General features: G+C 30.4%; 2 protein-coding genes across 2 annotated transcripts; both read right to left on the bottom strand.

Annotated features, from left to right (window-relative positions):
• Positions 1–2: 2 nt before the first annotated feature.
• Positions 3–8,236, bottom strand: LOC132910083 (structural maintenance of chromosomes protein 1A). The gene is made up of 20 exons (XM_060965525.1): positions 8,010–8,236; positions 7,803–7,923; positions 6,292–6,391; positions 6,029–6,207; positions 5,423–5,561; positions 4,850–5,314; positions 4,224–4,652; positions 3,895–4,106; positions 3,522–3,690; positions 3,332–3,454; positions 3,115–3,246; positions 2,942–3,007; positions 2,711–2,868; positions 2,429–2,526; positions 2,017–2,321; positions 1,656–1,931; positions 1,067–1,246; positions 828–1,006; positions 493–670; positions 3–422 (listed from the first exon to the last, which is right to left on the bottom strand). Exons 1-20 carry the CDS (start codon positions 8,119–8,121, stop codon positions 354–356), a joined length of 3,690 nt encoding a protein of 1,229 aa, XP_060821508.1. The 5' UTR covers positions 8,122–8,236; the 3' UTR covers positions 3–353.
• A 416-nt stretch (positions 8,237–8,652) lies between these two features.
• Positions 8,653–10,076, bottom strand: LOC132910084 (peroxiredoxin-5, mitochondrial-like). The gene is made up of 4 exons (XM_060965526.1): positions 9,792–10,076; positions 9,506–9,640; positions 9,051–9,182; positions 8,653–8,970 (listed from the first exon to the last, which is right to left on the bottom strand). The coding sequence occupies exons 1-4, from the start codon at positions 9,891–9,893 to the stop codon at positions 8,779–8,781; spliced, it is 561 nt and encodes a 186-aa protein (XP_060821509.1). The 5' UTR covers positions 9,894–10,076; the 3' UTR covers positions 8,653–8,778.
• Positions 10,077–16,810: the final 6,734 nt, after the last annotated feature.

Here is a 16,810-nt window from a genome sequence, read left to right as displayed (position 1 = left end):
TATTACTTATACAAATAATTTATTACCAAACAACTTTACATTACTAAAGGCAATTTTTTATATAAATCTAGTTTAAATAAAAATAAAAATTTTCAAAATAATTAAAATACGATAGTGGTATTACCGTACTATTTCCAAAAAGAGAAAAAGATTAGAAATAAAAAATTGAATTATTCGAATACTTTTTGAAATTTGTTTGATTTGTTTGACATTCATGGGATATTTTTCTAAATTCTGATACAAGAAGGAGTTAAAATGTCTTGTATGTAAAACAAAACTATTACGTGCGAAAAATAAGACGACAAAATAAAACACAACTGAAATATGTATAACTATAATCGAAATATACCCTATCAATTAATGTGCGTGGGATATGTAGTTAAATCAAGAGTTAATACTTTACTTTCCAAACATTCTCCAACCTGTAATTAAAAAAATATATACATGTAATGCAATTTTGCTAGGATGATATAAATTTTCAGTTATACTCACATCAGGGCAAATACCAATTAATGCATCAGCATGGGAATAAAATTCTTCTTTCAAAGATATGACAATAGTTTGTAAAGAGCTTGTTTTATCGCGTATGTAACTAGCAACTTTTCCTATGTTAGTATTATCCAGTGCAGCATCGATTTCATCCAAAACAAAGAATGGCGCAGGTTGAAAACTATAGATTTCATAAAATTAGATTATAATATAACATAAGATAATTTAATAATAATTTAATATAATGTAAAATATACTATGAATAAGAAATAGATTAATTTTTGATTTGAATTTATTTCAAAATAAAAATTTAAAAACCTAAATTAGAAACTAGATACCTGTGAATTGCAAACAATAAGGCTAATGCCGCGACAGTTTTCTCTCCACCAGATAAATTAGACATTGGTTGGAATCGTTTTCCTGGCGCTACACAATTGTAATTAATACCATCCAAATAAGGTTCTTCTGGATTTTCTGGTCCAAGGAATGCTTGAGCAGATTGATTTTTTGCTAAACTCTAAAATAATAGATATATTTATGTACCTTTTTTTAATTCATATACTTAACATATACAAACCTTATAAATTGGATCAATTTCATTAGCTACATGCTCGAAACAAGCCATAAATCTGTCATGTCTTTCTTTTTTGATTTTCTCAAATTGCGTTTTTGCTTTTTTTGCTTTTTTACGAGACTGTTCAAATTCTTCGTTAGTTTCTTGTAATTTCTCCTTAGCAAGATATAACTTTTGAATAGCCTTAAAAAGATCAACATTATGAATGAAAGATTTTCAAGAAGGAAAAAGAAAATATTCTTTCAAACAATTAACATATTCCAATGCATGTAATCGACTGAGAAATAGACTAAATATGCAATCGCTTTCGTTGTCACTAAAATATATTATCAGTTCCTTCTTGTTAGTTGCATAAAGCTAGGAAAACATAAGAATATAAATTTCTATTAGTAACCGAATTATTGGACATTTAAAATTATTATTTTTACATATCTTTACTGTGAGATTTTAGAGTTACTTGTTACTGTTTTCACTGAGTTAGCAAAAAGAGTTAGTGTAACCTCACGAAACCCCTTCATCTGGAGTATACTATATGTAGTATCTTAAACAAAATTAAATTGTAATTTTCTATTTGCAATATTATAGTTCTTACCTTCATATTTGGTGCTTGAATACGTTGAATAGTACTCTGTAGATCATTAATCGTTTTCGTTAGTTTGTCAGTAGTTTTCTTAATATCTTCCTCTTCTATATCCTTCAAATTTTCAGGAAGAAGGGCATAATCTACAGTTATTCGTTTTTCACGTTCATATTGTTGGTGAGTACTCAAGGATGAGTCATTATTAGTTTCCGAATTATTAGTTGCAGTAGTTTCACTAGCTATATCTTCCATATTTCCGTGAAGCATTGGAATTGCAATGTCTTCCATCTAATATAACATTACATTCATATACTTGTTTCTATAAAATCCTTAAATAATAGATTGATTAATTTCATTTTGTTTCACAACATACCTTACATTGCATTAGAATAGCATGACGTTCAGCTTTTTTTTGTTCAATTTTGGTTTCAATACCATTTAATTGTTTTTGAGCAGCTTGTATATCTTTTGCTATTGCTCCAACTTCACGTCTAGCTTTGCCTATTTCGTCTTCTTTTTGATCAACTTCCATCTTTTTTGCGTTTCGCGCGGACTTCAATTGCTCCATTTGAGTTTCATCATGATCTATTTCTGCTTTTTGATTAGATTCAGTCTGCCGGGCAGATTCAAGTTTATCTTCTGCATCTTGAACGGCACGTTCCCATCGTAATACGTTACCTAAATTTTACATATTCTCATTTATATTTATCTCAATTAAATATTAATTTAACAAAGCGAGTATTAAATTCCTTAAAAGTACGCATATAAAGTTAAATTCTACTCACTTTCTGTATCACGTTGTTTCTCAAAATCTAATTGATTATAAATGCGATTGCATTGATTTTCAAATTCCATCCTCTTCTTTGCTCTTTCTTGTTGTGATCTAGAAGTATAATTATAAGAACTAATCAATTGTAAGAAAAATTATTTTCTCCATTTTTTCCTAATATACAAAAATTTGTTAATGAGAATGAAACACTAAGTTTCTTGTTATACTAAAAACTGAAATGGCAATATTTATATTTATTAAACTTAATATCATATTTATCAAATTTAAGTACACATACCGTAATTCTCTTTCTTCATATTGTCGAATATTAGATACACCTATTTGTTCACAAAAACTAGCAAATACATCATCTTCAACATTATTCATCTTTTCCTTGATATTCTGTATTTCTTGATCTCTCTCAGCCATAGTTTTTTCAATTACAGTTATTGTTGGCTATATACGAACGATATATCAATTTAGTAAGCATTCTTACATAAGTGTAATAAAATATAAAAAATCTACATACACCAAACATATTTAATTCGTTCTGAAGGGCATCTAATTCTGTTTCAAGTTCCGAAATTTGTTTTTGCTGTAATACGTATAATTTTCAATGAGCAAGTATATAAAAGATATGTTAAAATTCTGTTATTATTATTATTATTGCAGTTTTATAGCATTATAAATTATATTATTTACCGTAGCAGTAAGATCGCTTTTATTATATTTTAAACGTGTTTCCAACCCTCGTATTTGAGATTCAACTGTATTTAATTCAGATTCTTTTCTTGATTTTTTCAAAGATTCACGTAATTCTTCTGTTAATTTTTCCTACAAAATATTTAAAATATACTGTGGAACAATTTTGTACAGTAAAATATACAAGTACACTGTATATGGAAATAGAATGTCTTACTTTCTGTGCCTTTAATTGAGACATTTGTTTCTCATCCCATCTTTTCGCTTTCTTTGCAAGATCTAAACTACCACCAGATATAATACCTGCTTTCTGATAAAATGTTCCATCTAATGCAACACACTGTAATTACATGTATATATTAATTATTGTAACTTTTTAAAAAATTAGTTGTTCTATACATACATACATCATATCTTGCTTTTTTATCCATTTCATAAGCTACTTTATTTGCATCTTCAGGTGTTTCACATACAAGTGCATTATTTGTAGCAAATAACACAGCTCTGTCAATATCTTTAGGTGAAAAATGTAACACATCATACAACAATTTTACATTTTTAGGCTCTTGTATATTTCTAAAACAAAAAGAGAGAAAGAAGGGATCAATCGTAACAGAAGAAATTAAAACTAATTAGAAATTAGAAATTACTAAAATCTTTGCAATATGAAGGGAGAACTGAGAAAATATACAAAGATACTGTTAAGAATAGAAATAATGACTCTTCTAAATATTTAAAAATTATGCAGCTAATGTCTAAAGTTATGTTTACGTTACATACCTAAGTCTTTCTTTTAATGGCTTTGTTTGGATGTAATCAAGAGGCAGAAATGTTTCTGGTTCAAGATATTGCTCTTTAAGATACTGGATACATTGTCTAGCTGTTTTTTCAGTATCAACAACTATAGCTTCCATATATTTGCCAAGAACTTTTGTAATTGCAACATTGTACCTCTTATGAATAGGTTCACACATATTGTACATGCGATCATACTAAAAAATAATAATAACAATAATAATTACATGACAATTACATTGTTAGACTGGTAAAATAATAATTTGTAAGAAAATGATTTATAAATAAAATATTAAATCTAATCTGTTACTTACTACTCCAGGAAAGAGGCGTTTAAAATTTTCTACAATTTCAGTTTTCTTTTTAGTTCTTGATACTTCATGTTTATCAACCTTTGCATCACCTAGCTGCTCTGAGATGCTCTCTAATTCCCGTTGTAAATTTTGTATTTTATCTTTTGATGTACCAACATCAGATTGTAAGTCGGCCCGCAACTTTTTTTGATCTTCTAAGGCAGCTTCTGACGTCCTTATATGTTCTTCTAATTTTTCTACTCTTTTAAGAGCTTCATCTCGCATATGACCTTTTTGTTTGTGTTTATTCTCTATTTCTGTCTTTTTTCTTCCTTCATTATCAAGTCTATCTTGATCAGATTTTTGCTCCCGATTAATAGAATCAAGAAGTTGTAAATATCTCGCTGATTGTTTACCTGCTTCCTCTTTCAGGCGATTATACTCCCTCACCTTAAATTAATATTTAATATAATGATTATAATAATGACTATTTTGGTCTTTAAATTTTAAGATGTATATAATTATTGTAGCTTTAATTAAATAGGATTATTATAACATAATATTAGAAAAATGATTTATAATCTTACTTTAAGATGACATATTTTGAAAAATATTTTTATATATAAATCCCACTTGAATTTTCTTACCTGTTCATCTTCAAGTTGCACATCTCTTCCTTGTAATTGTGATTGTCCAGCAATACTTGTTTCATAAGCTGCTTTAGCATCTTCTACTTGTCGCAGTTCTTCTTGAAGTTCGTGTATATCTTTCTTATGAGCTTCATCTGCAATACGTGCTTGAGCCAGTGACTTCCGAGCAGATTCTACTTTTTTTTGCATGTGTGCAACACGTTCTTTTGCTTTGATGAATGTGGGTCTTTTCTTTGTTATTTCAACTTCTACTTCTCTAATATCCTGTTCGATTTTAGCAAGATCCCTCCCTAATTTTCCAGCTTCTTTCTTTTTCTCCTTTAATAATTCTTCTGCTTTTTCCTTTTTCTTCTCAATCTTTTCTATTTCATGTTGTTTCTTTTTCTGTGAAACTTCTAAATTCTCTGTACTCTTTTCATTATGAAATAAACGAAATAATTGAAGCTCTACTTGTTTTTCTATCTATAATGAAATAGATAATATTAAGTCATTTAAAATTGATTCAATAATGGATTTATAAATTATATAATTTGTTTAAATTTGAAATTAATGAATAAATAAATGACCTACATATTCTTCCTTTAAACGTTGATACTTCTCAGCTTCTTCTTTTTCTAGTTTTGCTTCTTTCCTTTCAGCAGCAATACCTTTCTTCTTCTGGTATGAAAATTGAGTTTCCTCTTCTGCTTTTAACATTTCCGTTCTTAATCTATAAAAGTAAAAAATCTATCTATAATTGCAACATGTTTATCAGAAACTAATTTAAAAAAAAAAAAGAAATATTATACAGTATGTTATTTATCTTTTAGATATATTGAACTGTTATATAATACGTTAAAATAATGATTACCCTTAGTTAATGATAAACACATTTTTATTAATAATCCTCTTATATGTATATACATATACAATTATATATATATTATATTATAAATTATATATATAATATACAATACAATATATATATTACAAAAGGAAATAATGAAACAAAATTTAATGTTTAATGAATGATGCCTTTCCTTGCCTTACTTTCAAGTAGAAAAGGTTAAAATTAATTATTAAACTTTCCTTTAATTATTGTTCTATATTCATATAATGTACATATTGAAATTACCAATATGACTGTGTATAATATTGCATAAAAAATATATATGCTAGTTTATGTATATAGATTACCTTTCGTATTCTGCCTTTAATGCTCCAGAATTACTAATTTCTTCAAAAAGTGCAGTACGTTCTTTCGGATTTTTCATTGCTATTGATTCTACAGCTCCTTGAAATACAAGGAAATTTTTTGCTTTGACATTAATACCAAGTTGTTCTAACTCATTGAGATATACTTGGCTAGTAACTACCTACATAATACACATGAAAATTTGTAAATTTCCATTCAAATTAAATTTCTAACTAAACTAACTAAAAAAATATATAAAACTTACATTGTTATTTATTCTGTGTTCCGAAGAAGAGCCTTGTACAGAACGTATAAAACTTTTTTCGGTTCCATCTTCTAGTTCAAACACAGCGGTTACAGATGCACTGTAATTTATAATGACTGCATAAGATGTATGATATATGTAAATACATTTGATACACAGATTATGCTTAAAAATATTATGTTTATAAATGTAGATATATGCACATATACGTATAGGGTATTTTATTTAACTGGAAACAGTGACATATGAGATTTAGTAAAGAATTTCATAGACGGTATCCCAACAGACCAGAGCTGTCAGCATTGACTTGTTCCAGGATACTAGAAGTGTCATACAGCGAAGAAACTAGTGTTATAAAGGTTAGAAGAATGATTAAATCGCACTTTTGAATTTTTGCCTCAATAAAGACACCTCTTAAACTAACTGTTAGAATATAAAGATATGAATCTAAGACATATAAAAAGAGAAAAGAAGCTTGATCTTTATTTATAGTTCATATCATAGTCGGCATCATTCAAAGGTGTCAGCTAATGATTTGCATTGATTTGACTGCTTTGGATCTAATTTATGATGTTTTGTCACATGGAATGTTATTATTTGTATCTCAACAAATGCCACCATATTACGAATACTTTACATAATATTACTATTTTTAAAAAATTGACTTGACTTTGATATCTCTTCTATTTCTACACTTACAAAAATGTTATTTATATCACCTAATGTCCTTCTATGTACTAAACAATTTCTTTGAAAATATTTTTTTATAACTTTGTTCCCTTATGGGATATTTCACTGTTTCCTATTAAATAAAACACTCATATTACATATTAATTAAGTACATGATTTAATTTTAAATAATAAAATTAAAAAGAAGAAATTATTTCTATTTCCTTTGAATACAAATTTATATACATTCAGAAAGAAAGAAGTTAATTTATTTAAAAATTGAATTAGTTTGTTGAAAATTATTAAATCAAACTGTATAAAAATTTATATACTTGCACTTTTTCTTTATCTTATAATATATTATAAAGTTATATTCAAAAACAAAATTAAATAAAATTATTTTAGATGTTTTTAAAACAATCTTTTTCTCATGTTGTAAAAGAGAAAGAACAAAAATTATCAAATTTTAGATATTACTGTTTCTTTAAAATATGTAAAAGAAAAAAGAAAATTACAGTGTATTTAAGCAAATAAGATATTTATATAAAAACTTTCAATAAATGTATGTCATAATAAGTCTTTTCTTTTAATATTTTAACAAATTCAAAAAATACTCTTTTATGTAACTGAAATATGTAGAAGTTTGGTGTTTTATGAGTAGAAATAAAAGCATAATTTAGCTTAGAAATAAAAACAAAAATTATATATCTAAAATAATTGGAACTTGAAGATATGAAAATATAGTTTATAATATTAAAGCAAGCGGTTAAAGTATGTACGAGTAAGTATAAATGCTGTTAAAATAATTTAAAAAATGTTTAGTCTATAAGATCCAGAAATACCTTCGTGCAACTGGCATTCCTATTGAAGCTCCATGTATCAACTCACTAAACCGTTTTACCCGGAGACTACTTGTTTTTTCTCCCATAACAAAACTAATTGCGTCCATAAAATTAGATTTTCCTATATTAAAAACAAATATATAATGCATAATAGGTCTGAAATTATTAGAAGTTTTACATATACTAATATGAAAGAACATAACCTACCGGATCCATTTGGTCCAACAACAGCAGTAAAGGATTTTAGAGGTCCTATAATAAGCTTTCCTCTGTAAGACTTAAAGTTTTCTACTTCGATATGCTTCAAAAATGCCGGCATTTTTAAAAACAATTTTAAAAAATTTATAGCTAACAGTAAAGTGGTATAATTGGCGCCATAAAGTTTCCAACACAAACAAGCATTATACGTCAACAATTGGTTTTCTAACTGCAGTGAAGCTAGTGACGAAATGTTGTCAACACACTTCACTTTCAATTAAGTACAAATTTACAAACGATACTTATATAAATATTATTTTACATATGTATATACGTATGCGTGCGTGTGTGTGTATAATAGCTTTATAGATATACATAATAACATTTTGTTATTAATATATAATTAATTAATTACAAATTATATATAATAGTTCTTAGCATTATAAGATTAAGTAAATATTTTAATTATAATTTTATGTATACATATCGAGTGAAATTATTTTTTCTTGTATTGTTATACGAACAAAAATATGAAATAAATATAAACAATAATATTTAAGTATCAGAAGTACATATTTGAAATAATGGACATGAAATAAAGTATATTACATAAAATTAAGGCACAAGGAATAATTTATTTGATACATTATAATTCTGGGTAACGAATAATCATTTTATTATATACGTACATATATAACAGAATTTATAAATTAATCAAAGCATCTGTTTATAATTTACTAAATAACGAACTGCTACGTAATATTTAATAGTGTATTTTCTAAAGTTTAATATTTTCAGCCAAGGAACAAGTAAGACCTGTATTATCAGGCTCAACATTCAATTCCTTAACTACTCCATTTTCAAGGAGCATAGAATATCGTTTACTTCTTTTTCCACCCAGTACTGGTAAATCTACCGATAGTTCCATTGCATCTGTAAATTGAGCTGTTGGATCTGCTAGCATACGTACCTGTATGAGAAAGTATAAAATTTACTGATAAAAATGATGTTACATACAAAATATATAAAATAAATAAAATATAATCTTACTTTTCCTTCTGCTCCGTGTTCTTTACCCCATGCTGCCATTACAAACGGATCATTTACAGAAATACAAAAAATTTCTGCAACTCCTTTAGATTTTAATTCGTTAGCTTTCTGTACATAACCAGGAAGATGTGTCTAAAATAATATCAAATTTTTAAATATAATATTCATCATACCATTTCTTTTAAATACAAAAGTAAATGTTTTTACTATAGAAATATTTTGTTTTATATACATAGAATATAACTTTCTTATAGTTAAAAAAAAAAATTAGTTTTACTATCTTAATACTTAATAAATATTAACATACTTATAACATTTGCTACGTAACACTAACTTAATATTGTTTGTTCCTTTATTTATTCAGTTGCATTTATATCTATTTTGAGTAAGCAAGGATAGTTATTAATACATTGAATACATTAAATCGATTTTTGAATAGACATGAAAATATATACCTTGGAACATCCTGGTGTGAAAGCTCCTGGCACTCCAAAAATTATAATTTTTTTTCCATTTGCAATCTTAGCAAGATTCACCTTATTTACAGGAGAATCTTCAAAAAGATCAATTGTGGGTAGTTTTTGTCCTGCCTATATAAGCACATCAACATATATGTATAATTCATTTTTACAAAAAGAATTATAGTATTTTCATATATTTATACATCAAATACAATAATTGTAGTGATAATATCATGTAATTTATGTCATTATTCTCTAAAATTAACGAAACAAAACTTACAGCAATAACCATGTTTTGAGATGATACTCGAAATTGTCGTACGATATAACCAAGTGACAGTCGTTCAGTGACGGAAATTACGCGACTTATAAGTGGATTCATCTGTATATATAATTGATAACGTTGTAAGTAAATCAAATAATCGACTATTTTCAAGAGAATGAAATTGTAAAAGAATTTCTTTAATCGGAGCACGGTTGACTATGGATTGAATGAACGTACGTAATTGCGCAACCTTTCCGACTCATTACATAAATATGAACATTTCCTTTTGCTATATATTTTTATTTTTAATACTCGTCTAGTTTACGTAGTAAAAATTAATCGATAACATTGCCACGTAAGACATTTTGATAATAATTTATCATTTTAGACAACGATCGATAATTAGTCAAACTCCCTGATTGAATCAATAATATGTACACAAAGTTATCCAAATTTTATGATTTTTATCAGACTTGATATCAGAAAACCACGAATAAGATATACATATATATAAATTATATGAAATTCTTGATTATTACATTTCATTTATTTAAAATTCAAATGTTTCCGCATTAAAACTTATTAAATTTGTAGGGACATTTTCCACTCGTCCAACAGAGGGCCATAGGCTTTGATTTTACGCAAGAACTTTTCTGTAAACATCAACTCAGAGCGCTTTCTATAAATATACGTTCCAAACGTGTTATAACAAAGAAATTAAGAGTGCTTATAATTATAAAGTGGGTTGTTCTTGGACTAATGCTGCCACCACATGAAGTGCCTGAGGTCAAGCTTGCTACGATAACCAATCTAGAAAAACACAATTACCGACCGATGTTAAGAGCTTGGTCCCGTCTGCGGAAGTTTTATGACTTGTACGTACGGCCGTAATTCAACCTACGAGTATGAGCAATAAATGAGCATATGAGGCCATTATACATATATATAAGCTCAATTACAATGCCAATAAAGAAGAATAACAATATATCTTAATGAGTTATTTCTGTATGTTTCGGAATATATTTCGGCTAGTTTAGGGAAGGAACATTACGATACTGCGATATTAAAAGAACTGTAGAGGACCTGTGTAGGAGATGTTTGGGTCCTGGAACGTCGTGTGGAAGTAACAGAGACCGGGCTGTTGAGATTCGGGTGCTTTCGGCTTCTGGGTTCTTCCCTGGATGTTATCGGCCACCTTGATCAGGACGTTCGTTTCCGTTATCCTCAGCACAGTTAGTACATGTTGAGTATTCGCTGGGAGGTGTTTCTTTCAGGTCGCCAGCACTAAGTCGTCGAAGGCTGACGAGGGGGTAAATTTCCTCAGATCCATATAGAATTCAGACGACGTTCTATCCCCCATTTCTTCGTTCTCGAACTCCCAGTGCAGTCTTGAACCGTTTGAGTCTGCGAATTCTGTACGAAGTCGTTTGTTGCTAATCGTCACTGTAAACGTTCACTTTTCGCACGTTGGTGTCACCAATGTAGAGGATTCTTTGTAGAGGATATAGTCGTGTTCAACTCACGTCGGGGTTATCAATTTGTAGAGGTTATGTGTAGAGGATGGTTGGTCGGTGAGGTTGAATGACGAGATAGTACGTTGTCCGTGGCAGCGTATCCCTTTGATGATAATTGGGTCGTCGTGTCGATTAGTCTTTGTTTGACGGTTGCACGTAGCGGCGACATTGTTCTGCTCGGAGTTTATTTATTCTTACATCACGTGTTTCCTAACGATCTTGATACTCCGATACATAACAACAACATGATTTGAATTTCCCGCTAACTCCTGTGCCGCTACAGAACAGACAGCAACGATACTTCTTCGGCAGACAAGTTACCACAAAGTTTGAGGATCAATGCATATGATCTGAAAATCTTCGGAAAGAAACAGTTGGTAAAAAAGTACTATAATAATTATAGTAAAGAAATTTTTCGGTGCCGTGTTAATAGCAGAATAATCGTTCTGTGTATTTTTGTATCTTCGAATCTCCCATAAAAATCCGCGATCTAATCGTAACGTATGACTCGAGATTTTAATTTTTAATTGAAACAGGTGTGTATCCATATGAAAACAACAACAGAGAATTAACGTATAACCGTTTCACCATAATAGTTACGGATTACATAGCAGATTATAATTATACAACATTTATGAATATCAGTAGGTAGAATTGGAGAAATAAACGCACTTGTTACGATGAAAAAAAAGTCGCGAGCGGTACATCGGGATAATTGGTAAGTGATTTGAAGGAGCATAGGCGAGCAAATACGTGCGAGTAATCGAAGAAATCAACGCGAGTCTATCGGTATGGTAACGTGATCCGAACTTGAAAAGGGTGAAAGGAGTGGAAGAATTGGAAAGAGAATTACTTTGAGTTTACGGAGAGCATGGAGTATACAGCATAGAGGTTGTAATCGAATACGACAGTGCTAGGTGGAACTATACACGCACGTCCGGGTCATTAAAAGCGGTCCTTCTGAACCCTACAGACACCGCCATCACAATGCATTGCACTGGGAATAATATGCTCTATTTACAAATTAAAATATCAGATTTCAAAATATTCCACGTACTATTTAATCAATATTGGCTCCATCTGCGTCTTGCTCGGGCTTTGTGTCGGCCTATTTTTTGCGACCGTTATAATAGATTTTTCGATCCTGTATTAGTTAATTATCATACAACAAATTTTATATATTGACATTGTACCGAGTGTCGATAACATCAATCGCGTAATATTATTTTTAGAAGTAAGGTTAATAGGACGTTTCGACGATTATCTAAGAAGTACGAACATTGGTATAATTTGAGATTTTATAGAAAGCAAAGTACCCGCAAGATATAGGTAGATATACTTACGAGTAATATTTCATATTAGCCTAGAGAATTAGTTTCAACTTCGAGAAACATGGAATCACTTGGTATAATCGTAATTGTATAGTAGTACGAACGAATTCAAAGTTATAACATAGAGTTCATAAAAGTTGGAAAATATTGCAAGTATTTTTTCAGCAAGAGGATGTATTTCGTGAAAAAAATCCACTAAGGTTTTTAAAGTAAAAAAATGTCGTAAATTCTAGCAGCACTTTTTAAAAATTGTTTGCATGCGTATTCTTAAAGAGCAAAAAACGTTACTTGGAGAAAAAAGGAAGTCGAAAAGTCAGCTTCCTAAGTAATGAATTTTTCCAAGTTTCTAGCAGGGCCGTCTGTTTTCGAGAAAACATTGAATTTAATGTTTGAAACGATTGTATCGTCGCGTATATTTTTTACATGATAGGCAAACAAATTTGGCTGACAGGAAGGTTCCTGTTTTATCTTCTTTCTTGAAGCGACCAAGTATAAAAAGTTACCACTGTAAATTATTTCTCCGCTGCTTTTTTAACAGTTCTTTCTAACGGCAAAAAACTAGTTCCACTATCCTTTTCGAAGTAACGGAAAAAAAAAACTGTGCCACTTTTAGCCAGTAAGACTGACTAAAAATTTTTACGACTGACTCTAAAAGAATGATAAAAAATAACCGAGACTTTTTTTTCTTTACGGCATTCCTTTCTATCGCGACACTTTTCGAACTAAAAATCCTTTTTACGGAAAATAAATTTAACAGTACCGTTTTACTAGTCACTTCCTGCGTTTATATACGTGTACAATCAGCAGCAAAAATATGGTTAGAATTTTTAAAACGGAATAACTGTTTTTTAGAATTGAACCAAACAGCTTGAATTTTTTTAAAGAATTACCAGGACCAATTTACCCGGTGGCACGTAAAAAATTTTCGGAAACACTGTTGGTCGGAGTCGCGAAGGATATAGTAAAGATAATTTTTTACGATCTTTTTATCCTTCCTCTTTTAGGCTTCCAATGAAAATTTAAGTGGTAAATTTCCACAAAATATATCGATGCGGAAACAAGGAAAATGCAATTTTTTCACAAACTTTTTACGCATCATTCGCAGAAAAATTCAAATCGTTTGGTTCAATTAAAAAAAAAGAAAAATTAATTCCGTTTCAAAGCGTGGGACGATACTTTTGTTCGCCACTGTATGTTCCCTCGTGATATTTTAATATCACGTAACCGTAGATTTTTAGCAACAAGATAAAGAGATAAAGAAAAATTGCAATATTCTTAATAATCTTTCGCGAGGACAATTACAAAGCGAAGAAAGTAGTCGAATAAGAAATATACACGGCGTGGAAATTTTCTGTTTCGCGATTGGGGCGCGGATTACAGGGCGTCATGTAGAAACCGATACTCCACGCTCCATTGTCGTTTTGTAGAGGTACACAATATAAACGCAGACAGCCAGATTCTCGTTAAGTATGGCCTGAAGGCTCTAATTAAAATAACAAACGGAAAATTTGCGAGTTTCCATCATTTATGGAAAGTTCTGTTTCCAGTGTACTCCCACCGGCGCGCTTTGCTACAGGCAAACGACCCCCACGGAAATAGCGGTACCGCTTTGGTTCTAGTGTCTGTATATAAATGTTTCCATATTATTTCGTAGAATTACCTCGACGTAAGAGACATCGATATTCCGTTCTTACGTGAAGTGTCTATAAAACGTAACGACGTACAACGAATATAAATGCAGCTGGCGTAAATAAAGGAGAAAAGGAGAGACGAAAAATTCGTAAACGAAGGGCAATAGGAAAAAGGGTGGAGATGTGGATTCTCTGTACCGTGTCGAGTAGAGGAATATAAATAAAGTCGATGAAAGGAACTGTAGGAGGGGGCGAGTGAAAAATTACGAAGGTGGATTAGAGAAATAAGAAAGAAATTTATATTCGGAGAAACTGAAAATAATAATAAAGAGAAAATAAAGTTTGTAGGGAAGACAAAGAGACGGGAAGGAGGGACGAGGGAATATGGAAGGGAGTAACCGCGAAGAGGAGTTGGCGTTTTCATCGAAAAGGAAGGTTAGTTCCAGCGTCTCGTTACAGCGGTTGGTTGCTGAAAGCGTGGATGACGCGGAGGTGGCGTGAGGCAGGCGGCGGGTGAAAATTCCCGGAGGGTGAAGCGGTCCTGCCGTGTTTTTCGCCGATTGAATCAATTAAAGAGGAAAAACTCCCGGGGTAAAATATTCGAGACGTGTCCTTTCAGTCTTGTACCGCGAATACGTGCGTGCTCGTATGTCCGTACCAATCGAGACGAAGCCGACACGATGGTTCGCCTTCGGAATTGCTGGACCTGCTGGACTTTGAACAATTATTTCTTTCCTCCTCTCTCTCCTCCTCTATTTTTCTTCCTCTTTATTTCTCTGTCTGCCTTTCGAGAAAATAAGAACAACAGTCGCAACGTTGTTTGAAAATGTCGTTACGATTGTATACATAGAATCCGTGACAATACATGTTTCGAGACGTACTTCTCTGACAACATTCTAGCGTTCATAGTAAACGTCATGATACAATCGTAGATCACCTAAAGCGACGAGATACGACTTAGCAATTATTAACACTAGAACTACCGATAGTTAACACGAAGCTATTTCCACCAAAGCTGGTCAAAACGATCGATCTTTAAATAATACGTAGTAATAGAATATTTTTTTATTTATTGATTCATTACTTTCCTAGAGAAGGAATTCCATGTTACGCAATACATTTTTGATATTATTAATCCATCTGGGACTATGATCCCTAAACGAGGTTTGAAAAATTTATAAAATTGTAGAACCGATCATTTTGACTGCTGTGGCAGTTTTAGCGTTAAGCAGATGGAAAACCCACTCGTTTATGTAGTTGTGCGATCGTGCATTGTCAAGTACTTTTGTAATAATTTTTTCAATCTTCCGAGTATCGATTACTGTTTATTCGAATTATTATTTAGAAACAAAAAAAAAAAAGGAAAATAACAGCCGAAGAAAGCGAACGTGTAGTGAACTTACAAGTACAAGTAAGTAATGTATTTCGTTACGTAAAATATAAAACGAGCAAGGTGAACGAGATAATAGATACGTAATTTGATAGATTGATCGTTATCATTTACATAAATATGTAATCTAATAAAAGTGCAAATTGAAAAGGAACGAAGGGATAAGAGGAGAACGTTGTAAGTCAGCGTCATACAACAGAGTTTAATCTCTTAATTACTAAAGAGTAAGTTTGCATGCAGGCGTGCAACATGTTAAAGTCGTTGCAAAGATTAGCGGTAACACTACTCTGATAAGTCTCCCATCCGGCTTGTTTGTTAAATAATATCATCGCTACTCGGATACAAGATTGCGAAAGTATCTCTTATTTCATCTGCGTGCATGCGATTCTGCTTAAATACCAGTCCATTTACGACACGGATACAACAGCAGATGCAACAGGAAAGATCTTGAAAATTTCGTAAAATTTAATATCCGATAGCGACGTACTCTGTCGATTTAAAACGGATTTATCAAATTACAGATGCCACGAAAAATATAAATATAGATTTGTTGACTAGTAAACTTATTGAAGTTATTTATAAGAATGGAAAGAATTTTTTATTATTTTTTATTATTGTACCGTAATACTATACTATGAGAGGAACGCAATGAGATAGATTAATTATTTTATATTCGTTATTTTAATTTCTCTTAATATTACCCTTTATTACTCTACTTGTCTCTACTTTCACATGCGTGTACTTATGTATTAACAAGAATATATACTGTCGATGAATATAGTTTTGAATAAATTTTTTTTTAATAAGAAAAAGCATTATTTTCATTTTGTCTCGAGTATTACCGATATCGTTAAATTGTATTATTTGTTTCAATTTTCGAATCGATCTCAAGCATATTTGTGATAAACAATTGTTGAAATAGAGAATATTCTTTACATTAATAATACATAGAATATTTAATAAGACAATTTTTATATTTATTACAGAGAAAAAGATTTATTCCTGCTGAAACTTGACCGTTGAAGTTAGCTTATCGATTATAAACAAATAATTGCTGTATCTGCCTTTCTTTCCACGATGTTAATTATCTTACAGTTAAATATGTACGTAGTAGCGCAATGTTTCAACTTGACAAAGCTATATCTCTTACTACCAATTTACAGTTGGC

Source organism: Bombus pascuorum, chromosome 8 (assembly GCF_905332965.1).
Source record: "Bombus pascuorum chromosome 8, iyBomPasc1.1, whole genome shotgun sequence".
NCBI classification, from domain to species: Eukaryota; Metazoa; Arthropoda; class Insecta; order Hymenoptera; family Apidae; genus Bombus; species Bombus pascuorum.
The sequence above is the reverse complement of the archived record's forward strand: the minus strand, read 5'-3'. Positions and strand labels throughout refer to the sequence as shown.